At 42.8% G+C, this 24139-nt stretch overlaps 1 protein-coding gene across 7 annotated transcripts in view; it reads right to left on the reverse strand.

The window, feature by feature from the left end:
- Positions 1-24139, reverse strand: part of klhl32 (kelch like family member 32) — a 105640-nt gene that overhangs the window by 64625 nt on the left and 16876 nt on the right. For 6 of the 7 annotated variants that reach the window (XM_008119270.2, XM_008119252.2, XM_008119236.2 and 3 more), the window contains 3 exons: positions 23526-23602; positions 16700-16880; positions 3495-3602 (listed from right to left, as the gene is read on the reverse strand). In XM_008119270.2, the coding sequence (XP_008117477.1) occupies positions 3495-3602; positions 16700-16880; positions 23526-23548 (312 nt within the window). In that variant the 5' untranslated portion in view covers positions 23549-23602. Of the gene's footprint in view, positions 1-3494; positions 3603-4096; positions 5248-16699; positions 16881-23525; positions 23603-24139 lie in introns of those variants that run through there. The other variant, XM_062969042.1, reaches the window with a different exon arrangement.

Below are 24139 nucleotides of genomic sequence, written 5' to 3' on the forward strand. Positions count from 1 at the left end.
GATACCCAAGATCACGGGGAAATGAGGAACCTCGGTGACGAAGAAGGAGATTTCTTCCATGTGTTCCCTTATCCACATTCTGGTGGGCTCGGTCCATTGGCTTACTGGACCTGTCTTCAGGGGTCGGCCGTCTATGGCTTGCACCACCCGGGCGTTCTTGAAATCATGATATTGTAGTCCCAGAGAGTTAGCATAGTCTCTATCGATGAAATTGTTTGTTGCCCCTGAGTCTATCATGGCATGGATCATGACGGGTCCCTTTTTTATTGACCACAGTGTGACCACCAGGAGAAATAGGACCCCTGTTTGTGGCTCTTGAGTGGAGTTTTTGACCGGGTTGGCGAGCCCTTCTACGCCCGGTCGCTGGCTTCACCCGCCGGCTTTGTTCCAGCCGCCTCGGCAGCCTCTGCCTCCGTGGAAGCCGCTGCCGCCAGACGGGCGGGGGGCTTCTTCTTGGCTGGGCACTACCTGGCGAAGTGGCCCCCATTCCCACAGTACCAGCACAGATTCAAGCGTTGGCGGCAGGCCTTTTCAGCAACATCCAGCCTGGGGCGCACATTGCCCAACTGCATCAGCTCCTCCTCGCTTCCCATGGGGCTAGGGGCTGGCGGTGGGGGTCTCCATACTGGATGAGGCTGGACACTGGTAGGAGTGGGGGGCTTTACTCCGGCTTTTCCACTCTGACCTCGGAGCCACTGCTTCTTGTTGGCAAGCAGGACTTCAGCCCGTAAACACTGGGCGATGAGTCTTTCAAGAGTCTCAGGGGGGTCCACCTTAGAGATTTCTTCCTGCATCTCGAGGTTGAGGCCTTCGCGAAACTGCCCTCTGAGGGCTACATCGTTCCAGCCGGTGTTTTGAGCCAACACCCGGAACTCGGCTATGTACCGGGACAACGGTCTGTCCCCTTGGAAGAGGCGTCGGAGTTTGTGGCCGGCCGCCTCCTCATCGTCCTCGATCCCCCAGGTTTTTCGAAGATGGACCAGAAATTGCTGTGCGGTGTTTAGGTGCGTGGAACCCGCATCGTACAACGCCGTCACCCAAGTGGCCGCAGGCCCATCTAGGAGACTGAAAATCCACGCCACCTTGACATCTTCTTGGGCAAACTCGGCGTGGCGGGCTTCTAAGTACGCCTGGCACTGGCGACGGAAGACATGAACCTTGGAGGCTTCTCCGGAAAACTTGGTTGGTAGCGCTAGGGCAGGGAGACGGGCTCCACGTTCCTTCAAGCCCCGTATTTCTCCCTCCTGCTCTCGGAGTTTGTCCCGGATCCAGTTGAATTCGTCCTGGGAAATGGTGTAACTGGGTGGTGGAGCAGGGGCGCCCGCTCCGGCTCCTGGTGTGACAGACATATTGGCCTTAGGTTGCTTGGTGCTGTGGGTGGCGGAGTCAAACTGTCAGACCCCTGGCAGCTGGGCACCAAGAACCATACACGGAGGCCAATCTCTATCTAATATCTTTATTAAGGAAATATATAAAAGCAATAAAAACAAGTGAAGAATATAGTCCAGAAGCAGACCTTTCAAATGAGGTCAAATATAGTCCTAAAATGTATTGTCCAATAAATGATATTAGAGTTCAAAGTTCTTTATCCAATACCGAAACACACACTATTGCCAAGCAATAGTGTGGGGAAATGTCAGAGTCTTAGAAGTCCAATGAAGCTTGACAACAAGGCTGGAAATAGACTTGGTTCTTTGACAAGGTCCGTGACTAGAAACAAGGCGAACAGTGGATCTTGGAACAAGGTCCGTGGATAACAGCAAAGCAAGGCAGTACTTGAATTCCTGATCCGGGAAGCAAGGAACTGGGGTTACGAAGTCCACACACGATCTCACTCCTGAAGCAGCTCTGTTGACTCCGCAAAGAATCTCCCTCGTCAAACACCTATATTGGGTCTCGTTTTCCCGCCAACAATCTCTTTCCCTAGAGAACGAGAAGCGAAACCCAACTCTGTCCAGATGCAAGACTCCTTAGAATTTACCAAGGAAAGCAGGCCTAATCAGCCTGTTGTTTGGCAGCGATCCGTAAACTCCTGCGATCTGCTTCTCTGACTCCTCTGTCTCTAGAGTAAGATTCCCTCCTGGGAAACGGAGGCGAGGAATGCCCAAGGTCTGTTTTACTGAATTCTTGAGGACAAACATCAACATCCGGCAGGTGAAAGGACTCCGGCTCTTGTTGAACCGGCGAAAACCCCATGTTTTCATCTTCATCTGCCACGATAGCACTAGGAACAGGACTACAAGGCCCATGAGGCATCACACATACTAAAAAAGGATGTAAGACATGACCACTTGGGCTCTCTCTACCAGTTATGTACCATCTCAGATGCTTCAAATTTAAAGCACTCCGTAACAGTATATATAATCTTCGAATTCTTTCATGAAGGAAGAGAGATAGCTGCCTAGTTTTTTAGACCGTGGCCAACATATTTTTAAATTTTCCCTGAAAATGAGTGTGGACCTTGAGCTTGCCATGAAATTGGAATGTACTGACTCTGCAAACCCATCTCAAAGGGAAATAGCTTCTTTCTATAATACAATTGACTTTTTCCCCTGCCCTCTTAACAGTAACAGCTGATAATTCGAATTTGAAACATAAAACTATGTCCTGAACAAGTGCCAAATTTCATTCTGTAGTCTTTGATGGAGGTGTCTTAGACTGGGAAACCAAAAGACTCTTTATCTGTTAGGGACCAGCAATATAGGCCAGACAGACTGGCAGTCAGACTCCAGAGCAATCAACCAGAGAACTCACAGAACAGAGGAAAATGTGGAACAGGCTGATGTTACTCAAAGAAAGCATGAGGAAGGCTGTTCAGCAACCTCCCTCTCTTACTGACCCTAGAGAATGTTTATACAAGATCAATAGGGACTCTACTAGCTCCCACGGTCAATATATTCCTTCTGGATTAGTATCAGTTGCACTTTTCCTTCTTGCCCCTCTCAAGAGGGATGATGTGAAAAATAAGACTCAACATCCCAAAGGCACCACAATCTTATATATAAAATCTCAATAAGACACAAAGCCTTTTACATCAAGCATCTTACTGTCACCTTCCTAAGTGTGGTGAGTAAAACTATAGGTCTTACTTTGTTTGATAAATGCCACTGTCAATACATTTTCAGACTATGTGTGAAAATTCACAATTTCAGAAAAGAGAATTATTGTAAATCATTACATGCCACAAAACAAGCATTTTGGTATCCTGAATTTTTTTTTCTCAAGCACCTGTTCAGAGTACATAATTAATTGTTACATTCTTCTTCTTGGCAGAAATAAACTGACTTCCTGTTGAGAGGAAACAATCTGCTGGTATTCTTATTTGTGAAAATAGGTTGAACATACATAGAAGGTGCTACAGTAATCACAAGGCCATTTCATCATTTGGGAGATCTACTCAACCCATATTCTGCACTCAATAGGTTTTTGTAAATTTACCATAAAGCATCTTCCCCACAGTATCTGTATTTCTGTAGGTCATTTTAGTAACATACCTGTCCAGTATATGCAAAATCCAGAGCTTGCTTTAAACCTATGCTTGTGATGCCATGTAAATTCACCTCATCTGCACCGCTTTCAACCATGCAAAGGCTGAACATTGCCTAAAAAGAAGAAATGAAAACATTTGCCTCTATTAAAATTATTATATACATTTAGTTATTATATTGAACATTATGGGTATTATTACTTCTTTGCTATTCTTCAGTTAATAATACTTCCATTCATGGAGTGATCCATGTAGAACCAAATCAAAGTAGTTATCAATAAACATAATATTTGAAGGAACATTTTATTTCATATTAGATTCTGAAGTATATACAATTATGAAACTTTGAGAATGTCAACCCATAGCATTTCTCAAGATGAAAAGTACTTGCTATAACCCTACTGCATAAACTTGTGCAAACTAGCCTACCTAAGAGAGCTGCTATAAAAATTAGTAATAGTACCAATTGAGCATTCTTTATTCTGAATTATGAAATCCAGTTGTCAGTCTGGATGGCTGAAATAGTGACAGCTTTGCTTTCTGATGGTTCAAACATACCAAAACATCATCTTGTGCAAAAATAATTAAAAGTATTGTTTATACAATTACCTTCATGCTATGTATATAAGGTGTATATGAAATATCAATAAAATTTGGGTCCCATCTCCAAGATATTTCATTGTGTCTTGATGGATATCCGACGCCACCCAAAATATGGAACAATTCTGGTCCCAAGCATTTTGGATAATTAATATTCAACTCGTCTGTACAAAATGTTTGGATGACCGTATGTCTTCGTTATGCAGGACTTAAGATTTTATATCCTGCTTTTCCCCAGTTCTGGGACTCAAGGTGGCATATAGATTTTAAAACATACAGATAAAAACTGATATCAGTAAAATATGCAGAAGTTAAAATTCAATTACAATCAATAGAATTAATAGCAATTTAAGAACATCTATTTAAAAAGCAATATTTATAGATAATAAATTTTACAAATGCAAAGGTAAAGGTAAAGGTTTTCCCCTAACATTAAGTCTAGTCGTGTCCAACTCTGGGGGTTGGTGCTCATCTCCACTTCTAAGCTGAAGAGCCAGTGTTGTCCATAAATACCTCTAAGTTCATGTGGCCAGCATCACTGAATGGAGCACTGTTACCTTCCTGCCAGAGCATTACCTATTGATTACATTTGCATGTTTTCAAACTGCTAGGTAGGCATTAGCTGGGGCTAACAGCGGGAGCTCATCCCCTCCCCAGATTTGAACCATCAACTTTTCGGTCAGCAAGTTCTGCAGCTCAGCAGTTTAACCCACTGTGCCACCGGGGACTCCAACAAAACAAATGCAAAACAGCACTTTAAAAGCTAATTCTACGTAGGTATTCACTTCCCAAAGCCCTGCCAAAATAAAATTACCTTCTCCTGCTACTGTACAGGTCCCATGGAAGGGCCTGTCATCTCCAGGAAATGAGACTCAGAGCGTGGAAGCAGACATTGAGAGCCCCTATAATATATGGCCATTAGAAGTATCCATGAGGGTGGTGGGCCCGAGAGAAGGGTCTTCCCTGAAGATCTTAAAATTGGGATATGTTCATACATCAGAATATGATATTTTAGACAAACATGACTCAACCCAACATGGAACACAGTATCACTTGACCCTATAATGGGAAGAAGTCCTTTTATTCATGGAACAATCCATCTGAATGCAATCTAATATAGTTATTAAGCTGCATGGTATCTATTTCAGGAGTCAGTTTTACTGGTTCTATAGTTGGTTCATTGGCTCTTTTCATCAGTGTCTCCATCTGAAACTTAATGGGTTTCAGGGCCTGCCAAAAGCATCACAAATTTCTATTTAAAAAAAAACCCTAACAATTATCACTATTTTGTGAATTCAGTTGACAGTTGTAATGCAACAGTAATCACTGATTAAAATCTGTGCCTTTTAGAGCTTGAATCAAAGTACTGTGATTTTTCAATTTGGGCTATGTAATAGTAGGTCATTGTTGTTGTGTTAAAAAAAAAACAGACTGCTTTCAATGCTACAAAAGCTGAATGACCTACAATCCACCAAAGGCGATGTGATTGAAACCACAACCATAAAGAGGTTTGCTAACACCCATTATGCATGCAGCAAAAACAATTACAAACTACACAACCCTGGATACGATATCTGCTGAGTGACCTCCTTTTATCCCTTATCTGTTACTGAGGATGCAACTGTTAATGGCAGCCTGACAGTTTTCCGAATTATATAAACACACAGAAATGCACCTGATTAACTATGCTAGAGTTAACATGACGATCAACGTACTTTTCAATATAGCTGTGTACTGAAGATACTATTATAATTTCTTTTAATATGACCATGTATTTCCAAACACTGGATTTTCTTCCATGCCCACTGAAAGTGAGTTATTGAGCTGTAAGAAATTAGATTTAGCATACTTGTGCTTATTCACAAAAAATTGCAGAGAATAGCAAATAGATATGATCTTATTGATATCACTCCCATTGATAAATGCAGGACATAAATGGAATAGGCAGAATTTGCAAAATATTCTTTATAATAATTATAATAACTTCATTTTTATACCCCGCTTCCATCTCCTCGAAGGGACTTGGGAAATGAAGGAAAAGGAGTTGGGGTCGGACAGAATCCATCTTACATTTTCCTATCTTCCACCAATTGATCTGACAGATTTGGTACTTTTCTGACAAAGGTAATCAATAAACTATGAGGTAAAAATGACTATTCACAGAAGAATGAAAACATAATTCAATGGTACTTACGTTTCTGGAATAAAATACATTTAAAGTATTTATTTGGATTAGTAAACCAATAAGATGAACTGGTTAATTTAGCATCTACAGTCAGATCCCTACTCTTATGCAAAGAGTAGCCATCTGAATTGCTACCTGATCCTAACATTAGGACATGGGGGGATTTCTTGTCTCTTTTCTTACATCTTTTGTAGGAATTGGACAATCCTTCTCCAAGCAGGAGTAACTGACCCAATTGGAGGGTGAGGTCTGTTCAGGTTGACCAAAAATGCAAGCAGCAACCTTTTTCAAGTATGACTATGTAAATTTTAAAAGTTAAAATACATTAAATTAGTGTTCTCTCACATGCATTTTCTCTCTCTGGTATACTGCAAATTAGCTGAATTTAAGTATTTGTTCATTACACATGATTAAAGTCTCTAAATTTCTCTCATTAATTAATATAATCACCTTTCTGGTATGTGATTATTATAAAATGTTATATGAATCTTAAATGCAGTTAAATTGTTTTTAGTATGATATTGACATCAATACTGACTATTCTACTGAAGATAGTTAATATCCTTTCTCCTATAAACTATAGTGTATATAGTTGCTGCTAAATTTCAATACTTAACCATGACCATTTCTGAGGAGCTCATGGAGCTTCAAGGATCTGCAAAAGAGGACTTGTGTCAAGGACAGAACGCCACAAGATTCAAAGTAACAGAGTTTATTAGATTACAGAACTCAAAAATGCCCGTAAAAACACAAGGGCCAGGCAGTTTTTGCCTTTAGAAGCAAAAAGGGACAAAAGTAAATGTTCAAAAGATAAACCGGATTAAACCGGAGTTTAATCCGGGTAAAAACAAACTGCTTGCTTCAGCCTAGGTATTAACAGAACGAAAGCCAAGGAACAAAAGATACAAAGAATGCAACTAATTGGCAGCAGATTCCTCTCTGCTGCCAGCACTGTGCTTAGAGTAACTTGCGTCGCTCCCACACACACACAGTAGACAGGATCTCCAACACGAGCAATTCAGCCAAGGATTGCAGAAGTAGAGTAGACCAGTTCCGTTCCGTAGATCAAAGCCAGAAGCAGACGTTTGTAGTTTTTCCAAGTCCAAGAAGGGGGGAAGACAAGCCGTGGTCAGTTCAGTCCGGGTTCTCAAAGCAGGAGATGGCGTCCGTCAGAAAGACGACGGAAGGTCAAGCTAATAAGAGTAAACACAGGTTTGCACAAACAAATGCCCACACAATCCCTCCCGCCGTCTGACCTTGGATTCCAATCAACTTACGTCTCAGCACAGGAAAGCACACAAGTCTTCAGGGAAGCGTCCCACACACACACGGATCCCAAGCGTTTGCCCAGATTACCTTGCCTGACGCAATTTGCAATTGCTCCCAAGCCCCATTTTATGCCAGTTACAAATCTTCATCACTGTCAGCTGTCCTCCTTAACCCGGGCGTTTCCTCATCACTTTCCTCGTCAGAGCTGGAACACCTCTGACTACGCCCAACAGCATCTCCAGCTGTGGATCCCGTCCCATCCCTCCAGCTAAGCCATGGGTCTAATCCTGAAGGTCCCCATTCATCTTCTGCCCCATCATGGCCAGTGGCCCCCAATTCCTCCCTTACCCGAGTCCAATCCATCTCATCCTCCTCTGAGCTAACCAGCCCCTCCTCCATTCTCTCCGTAAACCCTTCGAAAGATTCTTCGTCAGATGGTGCTGCAAATATGTCTCGCAGTCTTTTTCTCTCTCGCTCCTCGAGAGTATCTGACTCCCGAGGAGTCTTACGCCCACGTCTGTCAGTAACAGAGCCATGAGGCTCAATCATAACACTATCCCCTCTCACAAAGACCTCCTCCCCCGATGGCGGAGAAGTGGCAGTGATACCCTCCGCTATAGCACCACGACGACTAGAGGTATCCAATTTCAACAGCGAACGATGAAAGACTGGATGGACCTTTAAACTAGACGGTAAACGCAAACGAAACGCAACGGAAGAAATCTTTTTAACGATAGGAAAGGGACCCAAATACCGAGGCGCAAACTTTCCCCCAGCCTGTTTAATATGTTTGGAAGATAACCACACCAAATCCCCTTCTTCCAACTCCTCCCCTGCCTGCCTGTGGCGGTCAGCCTGAGTCTTCTGCGTTGCCTTAGCTTCCAACAGTAAGCGACGGGCAACATCATGCAATGCACAGGTACACAGGGTCCGAAGAGACCACATTGGTCGACGGCGCCACACCTCCCCGTGGGTGAAAACCATAAGTTAGCTCAAACGGCGTATGCTGACTAGATGTGTGCACCGCATTGTTGTAAGCAAATTCCGCCACCGGTAGCCACTTCACCCAAGCCGTGGGTTGATCTAAACAAAAACAACGCAGATACTGCTCTAAGAGCCCATTAACCCGTTCCGACTGTCCATCCGTTTGCGGATGAAAGGCTGAAGAAACGTTTAACTTAGTCCCCAAGCACTCATGGAAATGTTTCCAAAAGCGTGACACAAATTGCGGAGCCCTATCTGAAATAATCACCTCGGGTGCTCCGTGCAAACGATAGATGTGCTTAGTAAATAGTAAGGCCAACGTAGGGGCCGCCGGAATGGTTGAACAAGGAATAAAATGAGCCAGTTTACTAAATAAATCCACCACCACCCAAATACAAGTATAACCCCCAGACTTAGGCAAATCTGAAATGAAATCCATGGAAATGATTTGCCATGGCCTGTCCGGAACAGGTAAAGACGACAACAACCCTCTAGGGCGCCCAACAGGCGTCTTACTCTGCTGGCAAACGGCGCAGCTGTCACAAAAGCGCAGAATGTCTTGCCGCATCTTTGGCCACCAATAGCTCCTGGTAATGAGCTGCACGGTCTTGAATCTGCCAAAGTGCCCAGCCATGGGTTCGTCATGGTGGGCTCTAATCACCTCCAACCTGAGGGCCCCCACTGGTACGTAGACCTGCCCCCTGCGTACCAATACTCCGTCTTGATCTTGTAGATGCGGCAGTATGGTACGGTTACCTGCTGAGAGCAACATCAGTTGCTCCTGTGTCCACACATCATCCCTCTGAGCCTCAAGGATCTGGTCATGTAACCCGAGCTCATTATCTACAACACACAGAGAGGCAGTAGGCAAGATGGTCTGACATACAACCTGCTCATTGGTCTTAAACTCCGGCTTGCGGGATAAAGCATCGGCCCGCAAGTTTGCCTTCCCCTCCACGAACTGCACCTTGAAGTTAAACCTGGAGAAAAACAAAGCCCATCGGATTTGACGCTGGTTTAACTTCTTTGCTGTTTGCAAGTGCTCTAAATTCTTGTGATCAGATCTGACCACGATCTGGTGCCGTGCCCCTTCAAGCCAGTGCCGCCACACCTCAAACGCCACCTTAATCGCCAACAACTCCTTCTCCCATATGGTATAGTTCTGCTCGAAGGGTGTTAGTTGCCGCGAGTAAAATCCACAGGGACGCAAGGTCCCTGAGGAATCCTTCTGAGACAATACAGCCCCCAACGCGTAGCTAGAAGCGTCCGCTTCTACCACGAACGGTTTGTCAACATCAGGATGGGTTAGTATGTTGTCCGATTGAAAACTAGACTTAAGTTGTAGAAACGCCTCGTGAGCTTCCCGCCCCCACACAAATGGCTGTTTCTTGCGCAGAAGTTGCGTCAAAGGTACCGTGAGCTTTGCAAAATTCGGAATAAACTCCCGGTAGTAATTAGCAAAACCTAAGAACCTTTGTACATCCTTCTTAGTTTTCAGCTCCTGCCATGAGTTGACGGCGTCAACCTTATGTGGGTCCATTTTAAGTTCCCTACCTGACACTACATGACCTAGGAACTCCACTTCAGGCACATGAAAGACGCATTTGGAAGCCTTGGCGAAAAGCCCATTAGCCCGCAGTCGGTGCAGAACCTGCTTGACATGTTGACGATGTTCTTTCTCGTCCTTAGAAAAAATCAAGATATCATCCAAATAAATCACTAAAAATTGGTCAATTAGGTCCCTGAACACATCGTTCATGAACCTCTGGAAGACCGCAGGAGCATTACAAAGCCCAAAAGGCATGACTCGGAACTCGTGGCATCCGAAACACGTGTTAAATGCCGTCTTCCATTCATCCCCTTCCCGTATACGGATTAAGTTATAGGCCCCCCGCAGGTCAAGCTTGGTAAAGACCTTAGCCCCTTGCACCCTTGATAACAGTTCCGAGATTAAAGGGAGCGGGTACCTATCCCGAATGGTGTATTTGTTTAGGATCCGATAGTCGCAGACCAGCCTAAGTTCCCCAGTCTTTTTGGCTACAAAGAATACTGGTGCCGCAGTTGGAGAACTAGATGGGCGAATAAACCCCTTGGCTAAATTTTCATCTAAAAACTCCCGCAAAGCTTGCCTTTCCGGTACAGTCAAGGCATACAGCCTCCCTGCTGGCAGTTTCGCACCTTCTGCCAACTTGATGGCGCAATCATATGGCCTGTGCGGTGGTAATTTGTCCGCTTCTCTTTTACAAAATACATCAGAGAACTCCCCATACTCAGCAGGCACTCCCTCCATATCAGCATGAGTAACGTTTAGAGTGCAACAATCCTGCCTCTTTAAGATCACTTTACGTGTTGCCCAATCCACTTGTGGGTTTACTACAGCTAGCCAATCCATCCCCAGGATCACATCATATCTAGGCAAGCTCGTAATATCCCACACAAACGTTCCCGTTACTCCCTGCACCTCCCACGTTACTGCTGAGGTTTCCTGGTTAACCACCCCAGTCTCCAGCAGTCTCCCATCTGCTCCCTCCACCCACACGTCGCATGCCTTGCGCACTCTAGGAATGCCATGCTTCTTAGCAAACTCAATATCTACATAGGAGACCGTAGCTCCTGAGTCCAGCAGTGCCAGAGTAGAAACAAGTTCCCTTCCCCCAACAGATAATGTAATGGGTACGAAAACATGCTTCCTCCCCTCAGTTGACTGCTTGAGGAGCCCTAGTGCGTTGGACTCACGTCGCACTAGGGCTGGCCTTTTCCCGAAAGCTGGGAAGGTTTCACATTACAATTTTTGGCAAAATGCCCAGCATTCCCACAGTACAAACACAAGCCCAGCTGCCTCCTACGGCTCTTTTCCTCTGTAGACAGTTTTTTAAAGACCCCAAGCTCCATGGGCTCTTCCCCCATCACCACAGGTGCCCTGGTTACATGCATGGGTGGCGCACACATTGCTTTTGAGTGTTTACGAGCCTCGAACCTTGCGTCTAAACGCAGCACCTTAGCTACTAAGGCGTCCCAGCTTTCAGCCGGCTCCAAGCGTGCTAATTCATCCTGGAGCATATCACTTAACCCGGCAGTAAATAAAAGCATGAATGCATTTTCCCCCCAATCCAGCTGGTGGCGATACAGGTTAAACTTATTTAAGTAATCCAAAACAGTCCCCTTTCCCTGTTTCAACCGATACAGGGCCCACCCAGCGTTCTCCGTGCGGAGAGGATCCCCAAAAGTATCAGTTAACAACTTTTTGAAATTATTCAAATTGTCCTTGACTGGGTCATTTCCCAAAATTAAATTAGTGGCCCATTGTCCTGCGGAACCGGTCAACAAACTCAAAATAAAAGCCACCTTACTAGTGTCAGTAGGAAAAGCATGAGCACTGAGCTGTGAAAAATAAAGCTCCACTTGTGCCAAAAAGGTTGGCAACTTGCACCTGGTTCCGTCAAAGCGTTCAGGAGTCAAAACATGTCCTTTCACAGCAAAAGCTGTTTGGCTTACGGTAAAGGCCGTTTGCAATTGGTCTACTTTGGCTCTTAACTCATCCATCGTCTTCCTGACGGGTTTATTGCTGCAATAAACTTTTTATGGGCGTCAGGCAATCTGTCAAGGACAGAACGCCACAAGATTCAAAGTAACAGAGTTTATTAGATTACAGAACTCAAAAATGCCCGTAAAAACACAAGGGCCAGGCAGTTTTTGCCTTTAGAAGCAAAAAGGGACAAAAGTAAATGTTCAAAAGATAAACCGGATTAAACCGGAGTTTAATCCGGGTAAAAACAAACTGCTTGCTTCAGCCTAGGTATTAACAGAACGAAAGCCAAGGAACAAAAGATACAAAGAATGCAACTAATTGGCAGCAGATTCCTCTCTGCTGCCAGCACTGTGCTTAGAGTAACTTGCGTCGCTCCCACACACACACAGTAGACAGGATCTCCAACACGAGCAATTCAGCCAAGGATTGCAGAAGTAGAGTAGACCAGTTCCGTTCCGTAGATCAAAGCCAGAAGCAGACGTTTGTAGTTTTTCCAAGTCCAAGAAGGGGGGAAGACAAGCCGTGGTCAGTTCAGTCCGGGTTCTCAAAGCAGGAGATGGCGTCCGTCAGAAAGACGACGGAAGGTCAAGCTAATAAGAGTAAACACAGGTTTGCACAAACAAATGCCCACACAATCCCTCCCGCCGTCTGACCTTGGATTCCAATCAACTTACGTCTCAGCACAGGAAAGCACACAAGTCTTCAGGGAAGCGTCCCACACACACACGGATCCCAAGCGTTTGCCCAGATTACCTTGCCTGACGCAATTTGCAATTGCTCCCAAGCCCCATTTTATGCCAGTTACAAATCTTCATCACTGTCAGCTGTCCTCCTTAACCCGGGCGTTTCCTCATCACTTTCCTCGTCAGAGCTGGAACACCTCTGACTACGCCCAACAGCATCTCCAGCTGTGGATCCCGTCCCATCCCTCCAGCTAAGCCATGGGTCTAATCCTGAAGGTCCCCATTCATCTTCTGCCCCATCATGGCCAGTGGCCCCCAATTCCTCCCTTACCCGAGTCCAATCCATCTCATCCTCCTCTGAGCTAACCAGCCCCTCCTCCATTCTCTCCGTAAACCCTTCGAAAGATTCTTCGTCAGATGGTGCTGCAAATATGTCTCGCAGTCTTTTTCTCTCTCGCTCCTCGAGAGTATCTGACTCCCGAGGAGTCTTACGCCCACGTCTGTCAGTAACAGAGCCATGAGGCTCAATCATAACAACTTGACTGCTCCAAACAGCTGACTTACCTACTGTGCTCATCCTGGTTGCATTATTCACTCCACAAAACATTAAATTTTGAAAAACTGAGTAACTACACAATAAACAGGCAGAATAAATAAAGTGGGGGTTGAAATGTGGCCGAGATAATAACGGGGCGGAAAAATGAGAGAGTTGCTATAACCATGTGCCCATCAGAACACTTAAGTTTTGAAGTAACTTTTTTATAATGTTTACCAGGATGAATAACAGTGCTTGGGTTATTATGAAAAAAGTCATCTAAGACTGTTGGTTCTGAATGGTATCGGAGGTAGGCAGCTCCAAAGAACAACCTAGCTCTAGATGAGCCAAAATAATAGAAAAAGCGATCAGCTTCACAATTCCTACATTTCTGCCTCTTCCAGATTAAATAATTAATAAAGGTATTGGTAGTTGCACTAACATGTGTACTTATTCTTTATAATCCTTTGTGTACTTTCTCAGAAATGAGAAGCAATTTGTTTATTCCTTAATGCACCAAAACTCCCAATTACATCTAAAAGATATTAGGTCCTCAAATATAACACCATGTATTCAAAATTTGCTTTTTGCAATGCAGTGAATAGTAGACTAGTAGAAGTTACATCCCATGTAAGACACTTCATTTCAATACTGATAGGTCAACTTATTTACTGGTTCATTTCTTTTCCCAGCGTACTTCCGAAGCTAACATGTGGGCTGGTTGTTTACATGATTCCTTCATATGGAAACCTTGCTGTTTTTCTTGGCTAGGCAACATTTGGGGAAATCTTCATCCACGCCTACAGGGTTTCCTTTACACTCACAGTTCTGGAACAGCTTGTGAAGAAGCCCCAAGGGAACTACTCCTACGCCACTGCTGGTTAAGTGAGAGATCACCACTGAGGCATAGACTGTGTTCAGGCAAACAATTAAAACGCCGACTGATCCGATGAAGGCAACATATGGTGATTCCCTACCAGCACAACAACTAGTCATTTGAATGCTCTGGCCTGTCACAGATACTTGCAAGATCGTAACTTATTGGCTCTACATTTGGCTCAAGATTCTATCCATTCTCAGGAAATACCGTAGCATTAATTTTCACCCAGACTTTCTATAGAAATATCCAAATATGAGATCAGAAAAAATCAAAACACAAACTATATATGCAACACCAAACTGAAATGGATCAACAAACCTTAAGAATGGTAGATGTGATTGTTTCTAGTTAATAACACAATTCTGAAAACACCCAGTGGAATAAAGTTCTCTTCACAGCCCAACTAAAATTAACAGCTACAATGACAATCATACCACTCATGCAAAGTAATTCTAGATCTTAGGAGTTATAACTAGAAAGCCCTCCTAGGAGATATCTATCTGCCATGGAACCAAAGGTACCCTATATATTTTAGTCAAAAAATCAACCCCAAAACCTGATTTACTTATCTAAGGATCAGTATAAGTACTGTACCTAGACTCGCATAAAAAAATTCCATCCCTTCTCTGAGTAGAGTGGTAAGGAACAAGAGCCTATTCCGTCTTGGGAGAACCTGAAATATAGCACTGGTCTGCTGTGGCACCACTTCTGGCCTTTTTGAATTCTGCTTGAGGAAATGGTGGTAGCGGCCAGAGGAGTATGGCCTAATATTGCTGAATAGCCTTTTCCAGTCCACAGCCAAAAGATCTGGGAAGATCTAGTCCATTGGTGGGAATGGGGAACTTATGAGGCTCCCTTTTCTGCTCCTGAGATCCTTTCCTTTCAAGGGAGCCTGGGTTTGAGCAACGGGGAGTCTGGGTATGAAGAATGGGATTAAGGAAGCATCCTTCCTGGAACCCTTTCCTTAGACACAGCATGTGTAAGACACAATAGGCAGGACTCACAGGGAAACCCTGTGCGAGCAGCAGGCATCCTCTCCACACTGCGTGGTGCTAAATAGGGGAGAAGGAGCCATGATCAGCTGCCACCTAGTCCCGTAACAGACAAAAATATGTGACAGCTGAATCCTTACCATTATGGCCATCTGGCCAAACAAGCCAGATTGGCCAAAGGGAACCAACCACTCCAAATCTGTGCACAAGCCTAGAAACTAGTGACAGATTGACAATATCTCATCCAGCACTTTTAGTTCATTCAGCACTACGACTAAACTAATACAAGCTTGCAAACAGTCTCCTAAGCCAGCCTTGATCATCTATTATTGAGCTACATTAGTAGTTTGTTTTCTATATGGATAGATAAAGGGTAACAATATCTAATATTGTTGCCACCAGGCCGTACCTGAAAAGATCCAGATCAGGGAATAAGATGCAAACTACAAAAACTACTGTAATCCCACCCATTACAGCAGGTGAAATCTTGTCAAACCCCTCACAATCTTGACCTTCTCAACAATTATCTTGAAAATAAGAATATTTTGAATAAAATAAGACAACTCCCTTCCTCATATTCTGGATCAGTAATTGTGACTAACTAAAATTCATCTTCAGCTTCATTGATATTATATTTCTCTTTCTGCCATGTTACCAGAATAATTGTGTATTAAGTTTTCAAAATGTACTTCAATGAACTTCTGTCTTATAGGAGATTAATTGAAAAGTCACCATTATTGTTACCCTGAACTTCTAAAGTTTCAGATATCTGCCATGAAAAAGTATCATGCAAATATTCCACATAGCACCAACACCACAAATCACTGATTTTAACTAAAAGCTACCATTGATCTACTACTAGTCAAAACAAACATTGAAAACTGAAGATCAGATTTTATTCTTTTCATGAAACTGCAGGCTGAAGTACAGTCTCAAAGAGCTGCAAAGAAATTTAGTTCAATTGTATTATTTTTATGTTTAGAAAAGTATTTTGGGCATAGTTCCACTGCCACAGGTCCACACCCAAGTCACATAAAACACATGCACACATATCCAGAACCTTGTTAATAGATTGAGTGGTTATGGACTCTACACTTGAGGTTGATTTGGATTTGCCTTCCAGTTGGTGACCAGACAGGGAGCAACTCACTTATAGGATTGCCCTCAAGACCCAATTGTTTTCCCCAAGGGAAATTTGAGGACATAGTCAAGAAGTGACTCAGCTGAACCGACGTGAGGTTGTTCCTTCATTATTACCATTACCATATCCATTATAGCTTAACTAGATTCAATAAAGTGGCCTTATTTAACCCAGCTTTGTGTCTAGTCACATGATTTCATAGCAGGTCATAGATAGATAGATAGATTGATAGATTGATTGATTGACTTCAAATAGTTGAACATTAATATTTTATCACTGAAATATGTAGCTGGATTATGACCACTGTTTATAGTAACAAAACATCAATATTTATCTAGATCTAAATATAATAATCTAATCTAAAATCTAAATGACATGTGTTTTTTAACCCAACATGTTACTGCATGAACTTACCCTGAAGTAGTCACTGCATGCTGCTAGGACTGCCTTGTGAGCATGGAATTTCTGCTCTTCTGCAATGAGGGTAATATCACAGAGTATGCCATCGCTTCTTTGTTGGTTCAGAGCAGCCAAAACAGCATCATTATGAGAACTGGACTGACAGAGTCTCTGACCAGTCAGCATATCTTGAACACTGCAAGACATGAAGAATTGCATTGACAAAAATAATTTCATTTATAATTTCCGTATATAATTCGACCTCATGTATAAGCTGAGAACTGGTTTGGAGGGTCAAAATCACTTGACATGAAGGGGAAAGTGCCAGAATGACCTCATGGGGCCAGCCACTTCTGGCCACCACAATTTTTGTGCTCAGACATTTAAAGAAGGCAGAAGTGGTGGTGTGATGGAGAGTACAGGGGGTCGGTGCTTCTTTTCAGCTCTCCTGGGATGGACTAACCTTTTGTCTTTTACTACTCTAATCAGAGTAGATCAGTGGTTCTCAACCTGTGGTTTCCCAGGTGTTTTGGCCTACAACTCCCAGAAATCCCAGCCAGTTTACCAGCTGTTAGGATTTCTGCGAGTTGAAGGCCAAAATATCTGGGGACCCACAGGTTGAGAACCACTGGAGTAGGGATTGTTTCCTTTTTGACAGGGTACATTATTTACACTGATAAGCCAAACCATTTTTGGTTGTTTTTGTACTTAAACTTTGAGAGTTATAGATGACTAATAGTAAGCATATTAAACAGCCTGATACATCAGAAATGTACAACTCTAGAGGAGGCCATTTTTCATCCCTACAGTGAGCCACAATGTTGCATTTTCAGTCTTGTTAAAGAAAACATGAAAGGAAAATTTCCTTTCAAAGAATAAGAACAAATACATTATGAAAGAGAAATAAACAAAGGCATGGGACATGGGTAGAGAAACTGCAGATCACTCCTGGAACAGAAAGTCATTTAGTTCATGCTTGATTCATGAGATCTGTTTGCAAAATTCATTCAGCATTCATTAAGGTACGATATGACCTTCCAGAAGTCCAGCTGACTATTTGGTGGTTGGAGTTGTTGTGGGTTTTTGTTGACTTAATCAATAAAAAACAATCATCACAAAATATGTTGTCTTTGTTGTATCTATTTTAGGCTTTTCTATAATAACTGAGTTTTTCTAATAGCCAAGTATGCAATACTTTTATCCACTAATTATGTAAATTGAGTCTGCTGATTGCCAACATTTAACCATTTCTGCTCAAGCAATTGCAAGGAAGAAAACAAATTAATCTTTTGTATTTTGACTGACTATTGTTAATAAGGTGAATATATTGACTCAAACTTTTTGTGACTGTACTTCATGTGACTGAAAGGTCTTGATTCACATTGCAGTATATTTTGGCAGCATGCATTAGACACCACAGTTTCAAGTCGGCTTGAAGCTGCATTAAATGGTCAGGGCTGATATGACCTTAGTCACAGGATTATAGTTACAATGAATCAATTGTGATAAGCATAGGTAATTACTATACCAAGATATGGAAACTCCAAGGATTGAAGTTGTGAATTAGTGACGAATTGTCAGCATTTTTGTTGTGGTGGTGGACATTTTAAGCACAGAAATTTGGACTTCTGAAATTAATTTTGACACCCAAGTTTCAAATATGGATCTGTTTCACATGAGGGCAGAACATTTCATGATTTTTATGAAGGCTCAAAATGTTATCAGCATATAGAGCTATTTTATGGTGGTGGCCATTAAACAGCTTGCAAGCTTAACATCATTGGGTTAGATGAAATTAGGTTAGTCAGAGGTTTGATCAATAAAGCAAACAAAAGAGATGATAGTGGACAGCCTTGCTTGGTGCCCCTCAGGAGTCTAATTGATACAGAATCTGTCCCATTAATTAAGATTGTTACTTATTGAGCGGTTAAATAGATATTAGAGCACCAGTATGATCTTATGGTCAAAGTTAATTTCTCAAAGTACCCCCAAGGACCTTGAGAGCATCTAGACACCAGAAAATGGGGTCAACAAATGTGATGCATGATACATTTTCAGCCTTTAAAAAATCTGGATTTTTTTCCAGATCCAATTTCTTGTGTTGGGGCAGAGATCTACAAAGCCACTGTCTCTGGAGGCAGGAGGAGCATCATTCAGTCCTTTGGGAGCATTTTTATTGTTGCTCCAAAAAAACTTTGGATAACCCTCAAGACTGATAAAACAGGACTGGGGTCATATGCATCCCACAACCTGCACTTTCTCTACCCCTGCTATACATATGTATACAAAAAACAAGTGCCCAAGAGTTACAATATAACCTTAAAGAATTACTGACAGAGCTCAACAATAATGAATCAGAACATTGTCCAATTGCATCAAGGTGGAAGTTGAAGCTCCACAGCTAGAGCTTCTTCATGCTCCACTATCATCACCACACCAAAATGTCGCAGCACAATGGGTGTTTGTGAACAAAAGTACAATCCAGAAGTAATTAACAAGGAGCTGAGGTGATGCAGTTTTAAACCAGCTAGAAATAAGCCTTATTAAACTTTGAAGCAACATGCTTCCAAATGTTCAGGTTCAAGGCCAAGTGTAATTTTCTTAATCAGTGCTATTGAAACTACATCATTGTGTTATTCTGATTCCTATGCTTTCCCCCCAGGTGCAATGGACTCATTGAACCAATGATAACTTGGTGAGTCAAAATGAATGCGAGTTACAAAGATTCAGAATATCACCTCTGAAATCTTTCTATTGTGTATGTTATTGAAATGCCGGAGCATCTGGTTTGTTCTTTTGCTATCTCTAGTAAACTTTTGAATAAAAAGTGAGAGGGAAATGGAGAAATTAAAATATTTGGACCTTTATTCTTGGAAAAAGCATAGAGTAAAAAGTTTTTGCAATCCTCAGAGTCAGGCATAACCTCTCAAAACACAGAAAAGTTAAAGTCCTGTAGTACTGGAATAGCATTCTAAATATAGCACTGGCTTCTTCTGATAATCTATTAAATTACCATTGCCAATTCCTGTCAACACTTCTTGCCGAAACATAAATATGCACAAGCTAGATAACACAAATAAAAACACTCATGCACGCAAAGACTATTTCACTATACACTGAGGGCATATTAACATCAAAAGCACATTTTCCATGTTAGGCATGCTTGGCTGGAGAAGATGAGAGTTGAAATCCGACACAGGTTTCTTTCAAGAACCTGGCTCCAGTGTGTTATTTATATGCAAAACCTATAATGGAGCACACATTTTAGAAGCTACTTTCTTTTTCACTCCATGTTAACAATGTTTGCCAACATTATGATAAAAACAATAGAGGATGGAAGACTGAAGTGCCAAGTCAAAATTCTTCAAATTTTAAAATTTTAGCCTACTCTGTGAACTCCCTTCTACTATATATGATGTTACTTGACAAAGAACTTGGATGGGATGAAAGAAGTTTTAAATCTTCTAACACATGCTTAATACTGCATATAAAATGTATAAATAAACAGCTGTCAGAGCTGTAAAAATTATTTCATGCTAGTTTTTGCATGATTTGCATCACAAGTACCTTCCAAACTCAGTTCTTTCCAGATGCATGAGCCACGGTGGCGCAATGGGTTAACCCCTTGTGCCAGCTGGACTGCTGACCTGAAGGTTGCCAGTTCGAATCCGCGAGACAGGTTAAGCTCCCGTCTGTCAGTTCTAGCTTGTGGGGGCATGAGAAAAGCCTCCCAGCAAATGGTAACACATCCAGGCATCCCTGGGCAACATCTCTGTAGATGGCCAATTCTGTCACACCACGAAACGACTTGAAGTGTGTTCCCAAGTCGCTTCTGACACAATAAAAAAAAAATCACAGGTATCTTCTAAACTCAGTGCTTTGCAGACCTCAATTGTTGGGACCAAGTTGGGAAAGACTTCCGTAATTTAAAAAATGGGATGAGGAACCCATGCCCTATATCTGTTATGGTTGAGCCTTCTGGCTCCGGTACTAGGAGACGGGGTCGTAAGACTCCTCGAGAGTCAGACTCTTTTGAGGAGCGTGAAAGGAAACGGCTCCGGGACTTATTTGCAGAACCAACAGATGAAGACTCATTTGAGGGTTTTACCGAGGGAATGGAGGAAGAGATGGTTAGCTCAGAGGAGGATGACATGGAGTGGACTCGTGTGAGGGAGGATTTGGGTGTCACCAGCAATGATAGCATGGGAGGCGATTGGCGGGTTGCAGGATCAGACCCATGGACGGGCTGGAGGGATGGAGCGGGATCCACAGCTGGGGATGCTGTGGGGCGTAGTCAAAGGTGTTTTAGCTCTGATGAGGATGATGATGATGAGGCACCTGGAATTAGGATAGCAGCTGACAGCGATGAGGAGTTATGAACTGGGATAAAATGGGGTTTAGGATCAATGGCTAATTGCGTTGGGCAAGGTAATCTGGACGAACGCTTGGGCTCTTGTTGGGGAACTTCCTGAAGACGGGTGTGATTCGTTGCTGGATACGTAAGTTACCAAGGACACTGGGCATAGACGGCGGGAGGAACTGTGTGGGGTTTTTCTGTGCAACTTGTGTTTAATCTTGATAGCTTGGACCTCCGTCGTCTTTTTGACGGACATTAATTACCTACTCTGGATTGACGCTGGACTGACTGACTGACTACGACCTCGGACTATCCCTTCTGTGGCTATCGGTGGAACTTGTGGAACTTAGACATCTGCACTTGGCTTTCGACCTTGGACCGGATTGGGACCCTGCTGACTGCCGTTACCCTGATTGATGTGCCTGGACCCGGATTTCGCTTGTTGCACGGAGGAGTAAACAGCCTGAGTTACTCATCTGTAGCTTTTGAGTAGCAGAGAGGAATCTGCTGCCAGTTTTTTGTGTTCATTTTGACCTCTGTTTACCAACTTTTGTTTGTTTAAATTGCCAGACTGAAGTAAGCACTTTTGATTTAATCCGGATTAAACTCCTGTTTAATCCGGTTTATCCTTTCGAACCGTTTTAATTCAAACGGAGCTGTTTCTGTTACTTTTCACACTGAAGACAAGTGTTTGCCTAGTCCTTTGCTTCCTACGGGCATTTTTTAGTTCTGTAACTTCAATAAACTGTGTTGTACTCTATTTGGTGGCGTTCTGTCTTTGACAATATCCCAGAATCCGATCCCAGGTTTTCCGCTTTAAACTGGATTATATGAGTCTGCACTGCCAGATAATCTGGGATAAACAGAAAACCTGGAATCAACTCCTGGAATATAGGGCCTGTCTGGAAGGGCCCTCAGTATTCTTTCCTTTTTAACAATAATAATCTACAAAAAAAAAAAAAACCCAATTTGTATTCAATGTTTTAGTATTGGCCCATTGGCAGAAATATGAGGATCAAGCCAGAACTGCTCAGTTAACTATCTATTCTTCTCCAACAGTAATATAACTCTTTTCTTCTATAACAGAATACATATAACATAATATATATAACATATAACAGGCATGCATAAACTGGCAAACACTGGAGGAAAAAAGTTCGATTGAAGCATTTCTATAGGGCAATATAGCCTATAAACCCAATCATGGCTGTTTGAAATCTCCAACTTGGGTAGATGTTCTAATACTCTCTCCACTTTCATAGGGATAGGACTGCAGGTCTACTGTGAAAGTGGAAAAACTACACATAAAAATAGCTTTTTCTAACCTGTGAGAACATCTCTCTAGGAATCTCTAGGTCTTCCACTATGACTATATGGTCAACTTCTGCCAATATTGACTATAGATATGCAGTAGATAATCTACAAATGCACAGGGAAGTGTTCTCTCTAAAGAATCTCTAGATCAGGGGTCCCAAAATAAAGTCCAGTTACCTGGCTCACAGCCTAAACTTTGGACTTAGGGGCTCATCCAGACAGGCCCATGTCCTAGGATCTGTCTAGGTTTTTACCGGGAGTATCCAAACAAAGCCCATGCTTTGGCATGATTTTAAGTCTAGTGTGGAAGCACCTTTTAGGGTTGCCCTAAGCCCTGGTGGCACAGTGTGTTAAAGTGCTGAGCTGCTGAACTTGCGGACCAAAAGGTCCCAGGTTCAAATCCCGGGAGCGGAATGAGCGCCCGTTGTTAGCCCCAGCTCCTGCCAACCTAGCAGTTCAAAAACATGCAAATGTGAGTAGATCAATAGGTACCGCCTCAGTGGGAAGGTAACAGTGCTCCATGTAGTCATGCCGGCTACATGACCTTGGAGATGTCTATGGACAATGCCGGCTCTTCGGCTTAGAAATGGAGATGAGCACCAATCCCCTGAGTCGGTCACAACTGGACTTAACGTCAGGGGGAACCTTTACCTTTACCTTAAGTCTCAGATTACTTGAAGGCACACAGCAGCAGCATCAACAACTCTAATGAACTTGACTATCTCATTAGCCCAAAGCAGACCCACAATTCCTGCTGAAATACTGGTAGGTTTATGTTGCTTAAAGGTGTTCTTCATTTAAAATATTATATTGTTCTTCCATGTTTTTTGCACTACAAATAAGATATCTGCAGTGTGTATAGGAATTTGGTTGTTTTTTTTTCAGATTATAGTCTGGCCCCCCAACAGTCTGAGGAACCCCTGTAGTGGAAGCCCTTTAAGGTCCAGGATGGGCCAGAATATGTGCCCCTACCCAATCCTTGTTATAATTAAATATTGAATTTTTAAAAAATCATGACAGTCTGCCTCAGTAATATAAAAGCCATGGTTTAGTCCAGTAATTTTAATGCAATATTTATGTATGCTGTTTGTCATGCTGTCATCCTAAACTAGCAGCACACAAGTAAATGGACATGAACAAAATGAACACTGGGTGAAACAGCTCCCATACCTGAGGCACACTTCTGATGGCATCCTTCAGCTTTCCAGGTCCTTAAAAATGTGTCAGAAAAACAGAACACATTCCAGCTACAGAGAAAGAAAAACAAAAAAGTCAGAATTTAAAAACCAAGCTTCTGTTACCTTCATTAAAAAAAACCCACCACAGCACAAAAATCTACTACTAGGAGAAGACAACTGATGCAAAAACTGGACAGGTACACAAAATAACACCAATGCATTTTTTGAAAAAAATATATACATAAAAATGAAAAAAGTAGGTCATTGCCTGACTGCAGTGTGGCTGCTAAATGTCAGCTAAATGGAGAAAAATGTGGTAGATACTACACAGACAAGAGACCTCTGCTAGATGGGCAGGTGAGCTGGGGCTAATGGCGGGTGCTCATCCCCAAGCTGGTCTTGAACTGCTGACCTTTTGATCAGCAGGATCTTTCTGCAGCACAGTGGTTCAGCCTGCTATGTGAAGCCCAGCCCCTGTGCTAAGCCTGGCCCATGTGGATGGCAAGCACCTAGCGTGTCACTTTCCATCCACAGGTGTGTCACACAAAAAATGCACTTCCTGCCCCTGCAAACAAAGGCTGATTTCCCTGAATAATCTTGGCAGCT

This window comes from Anolis carolinensis, chromosome 1, assembly GCF_035594765.1.
Source record: "Anolis carolinensis isolate JA03-04 chromosome 1, rAnoCar3.1.pri, whole genome shotgun sequence".
Lineage (NCBI taxonomy): Eukaryota > Metazoa > Chordata > Lepidosauria > Squamata > Dactyloidae > Anolis > Anolis carolinensis.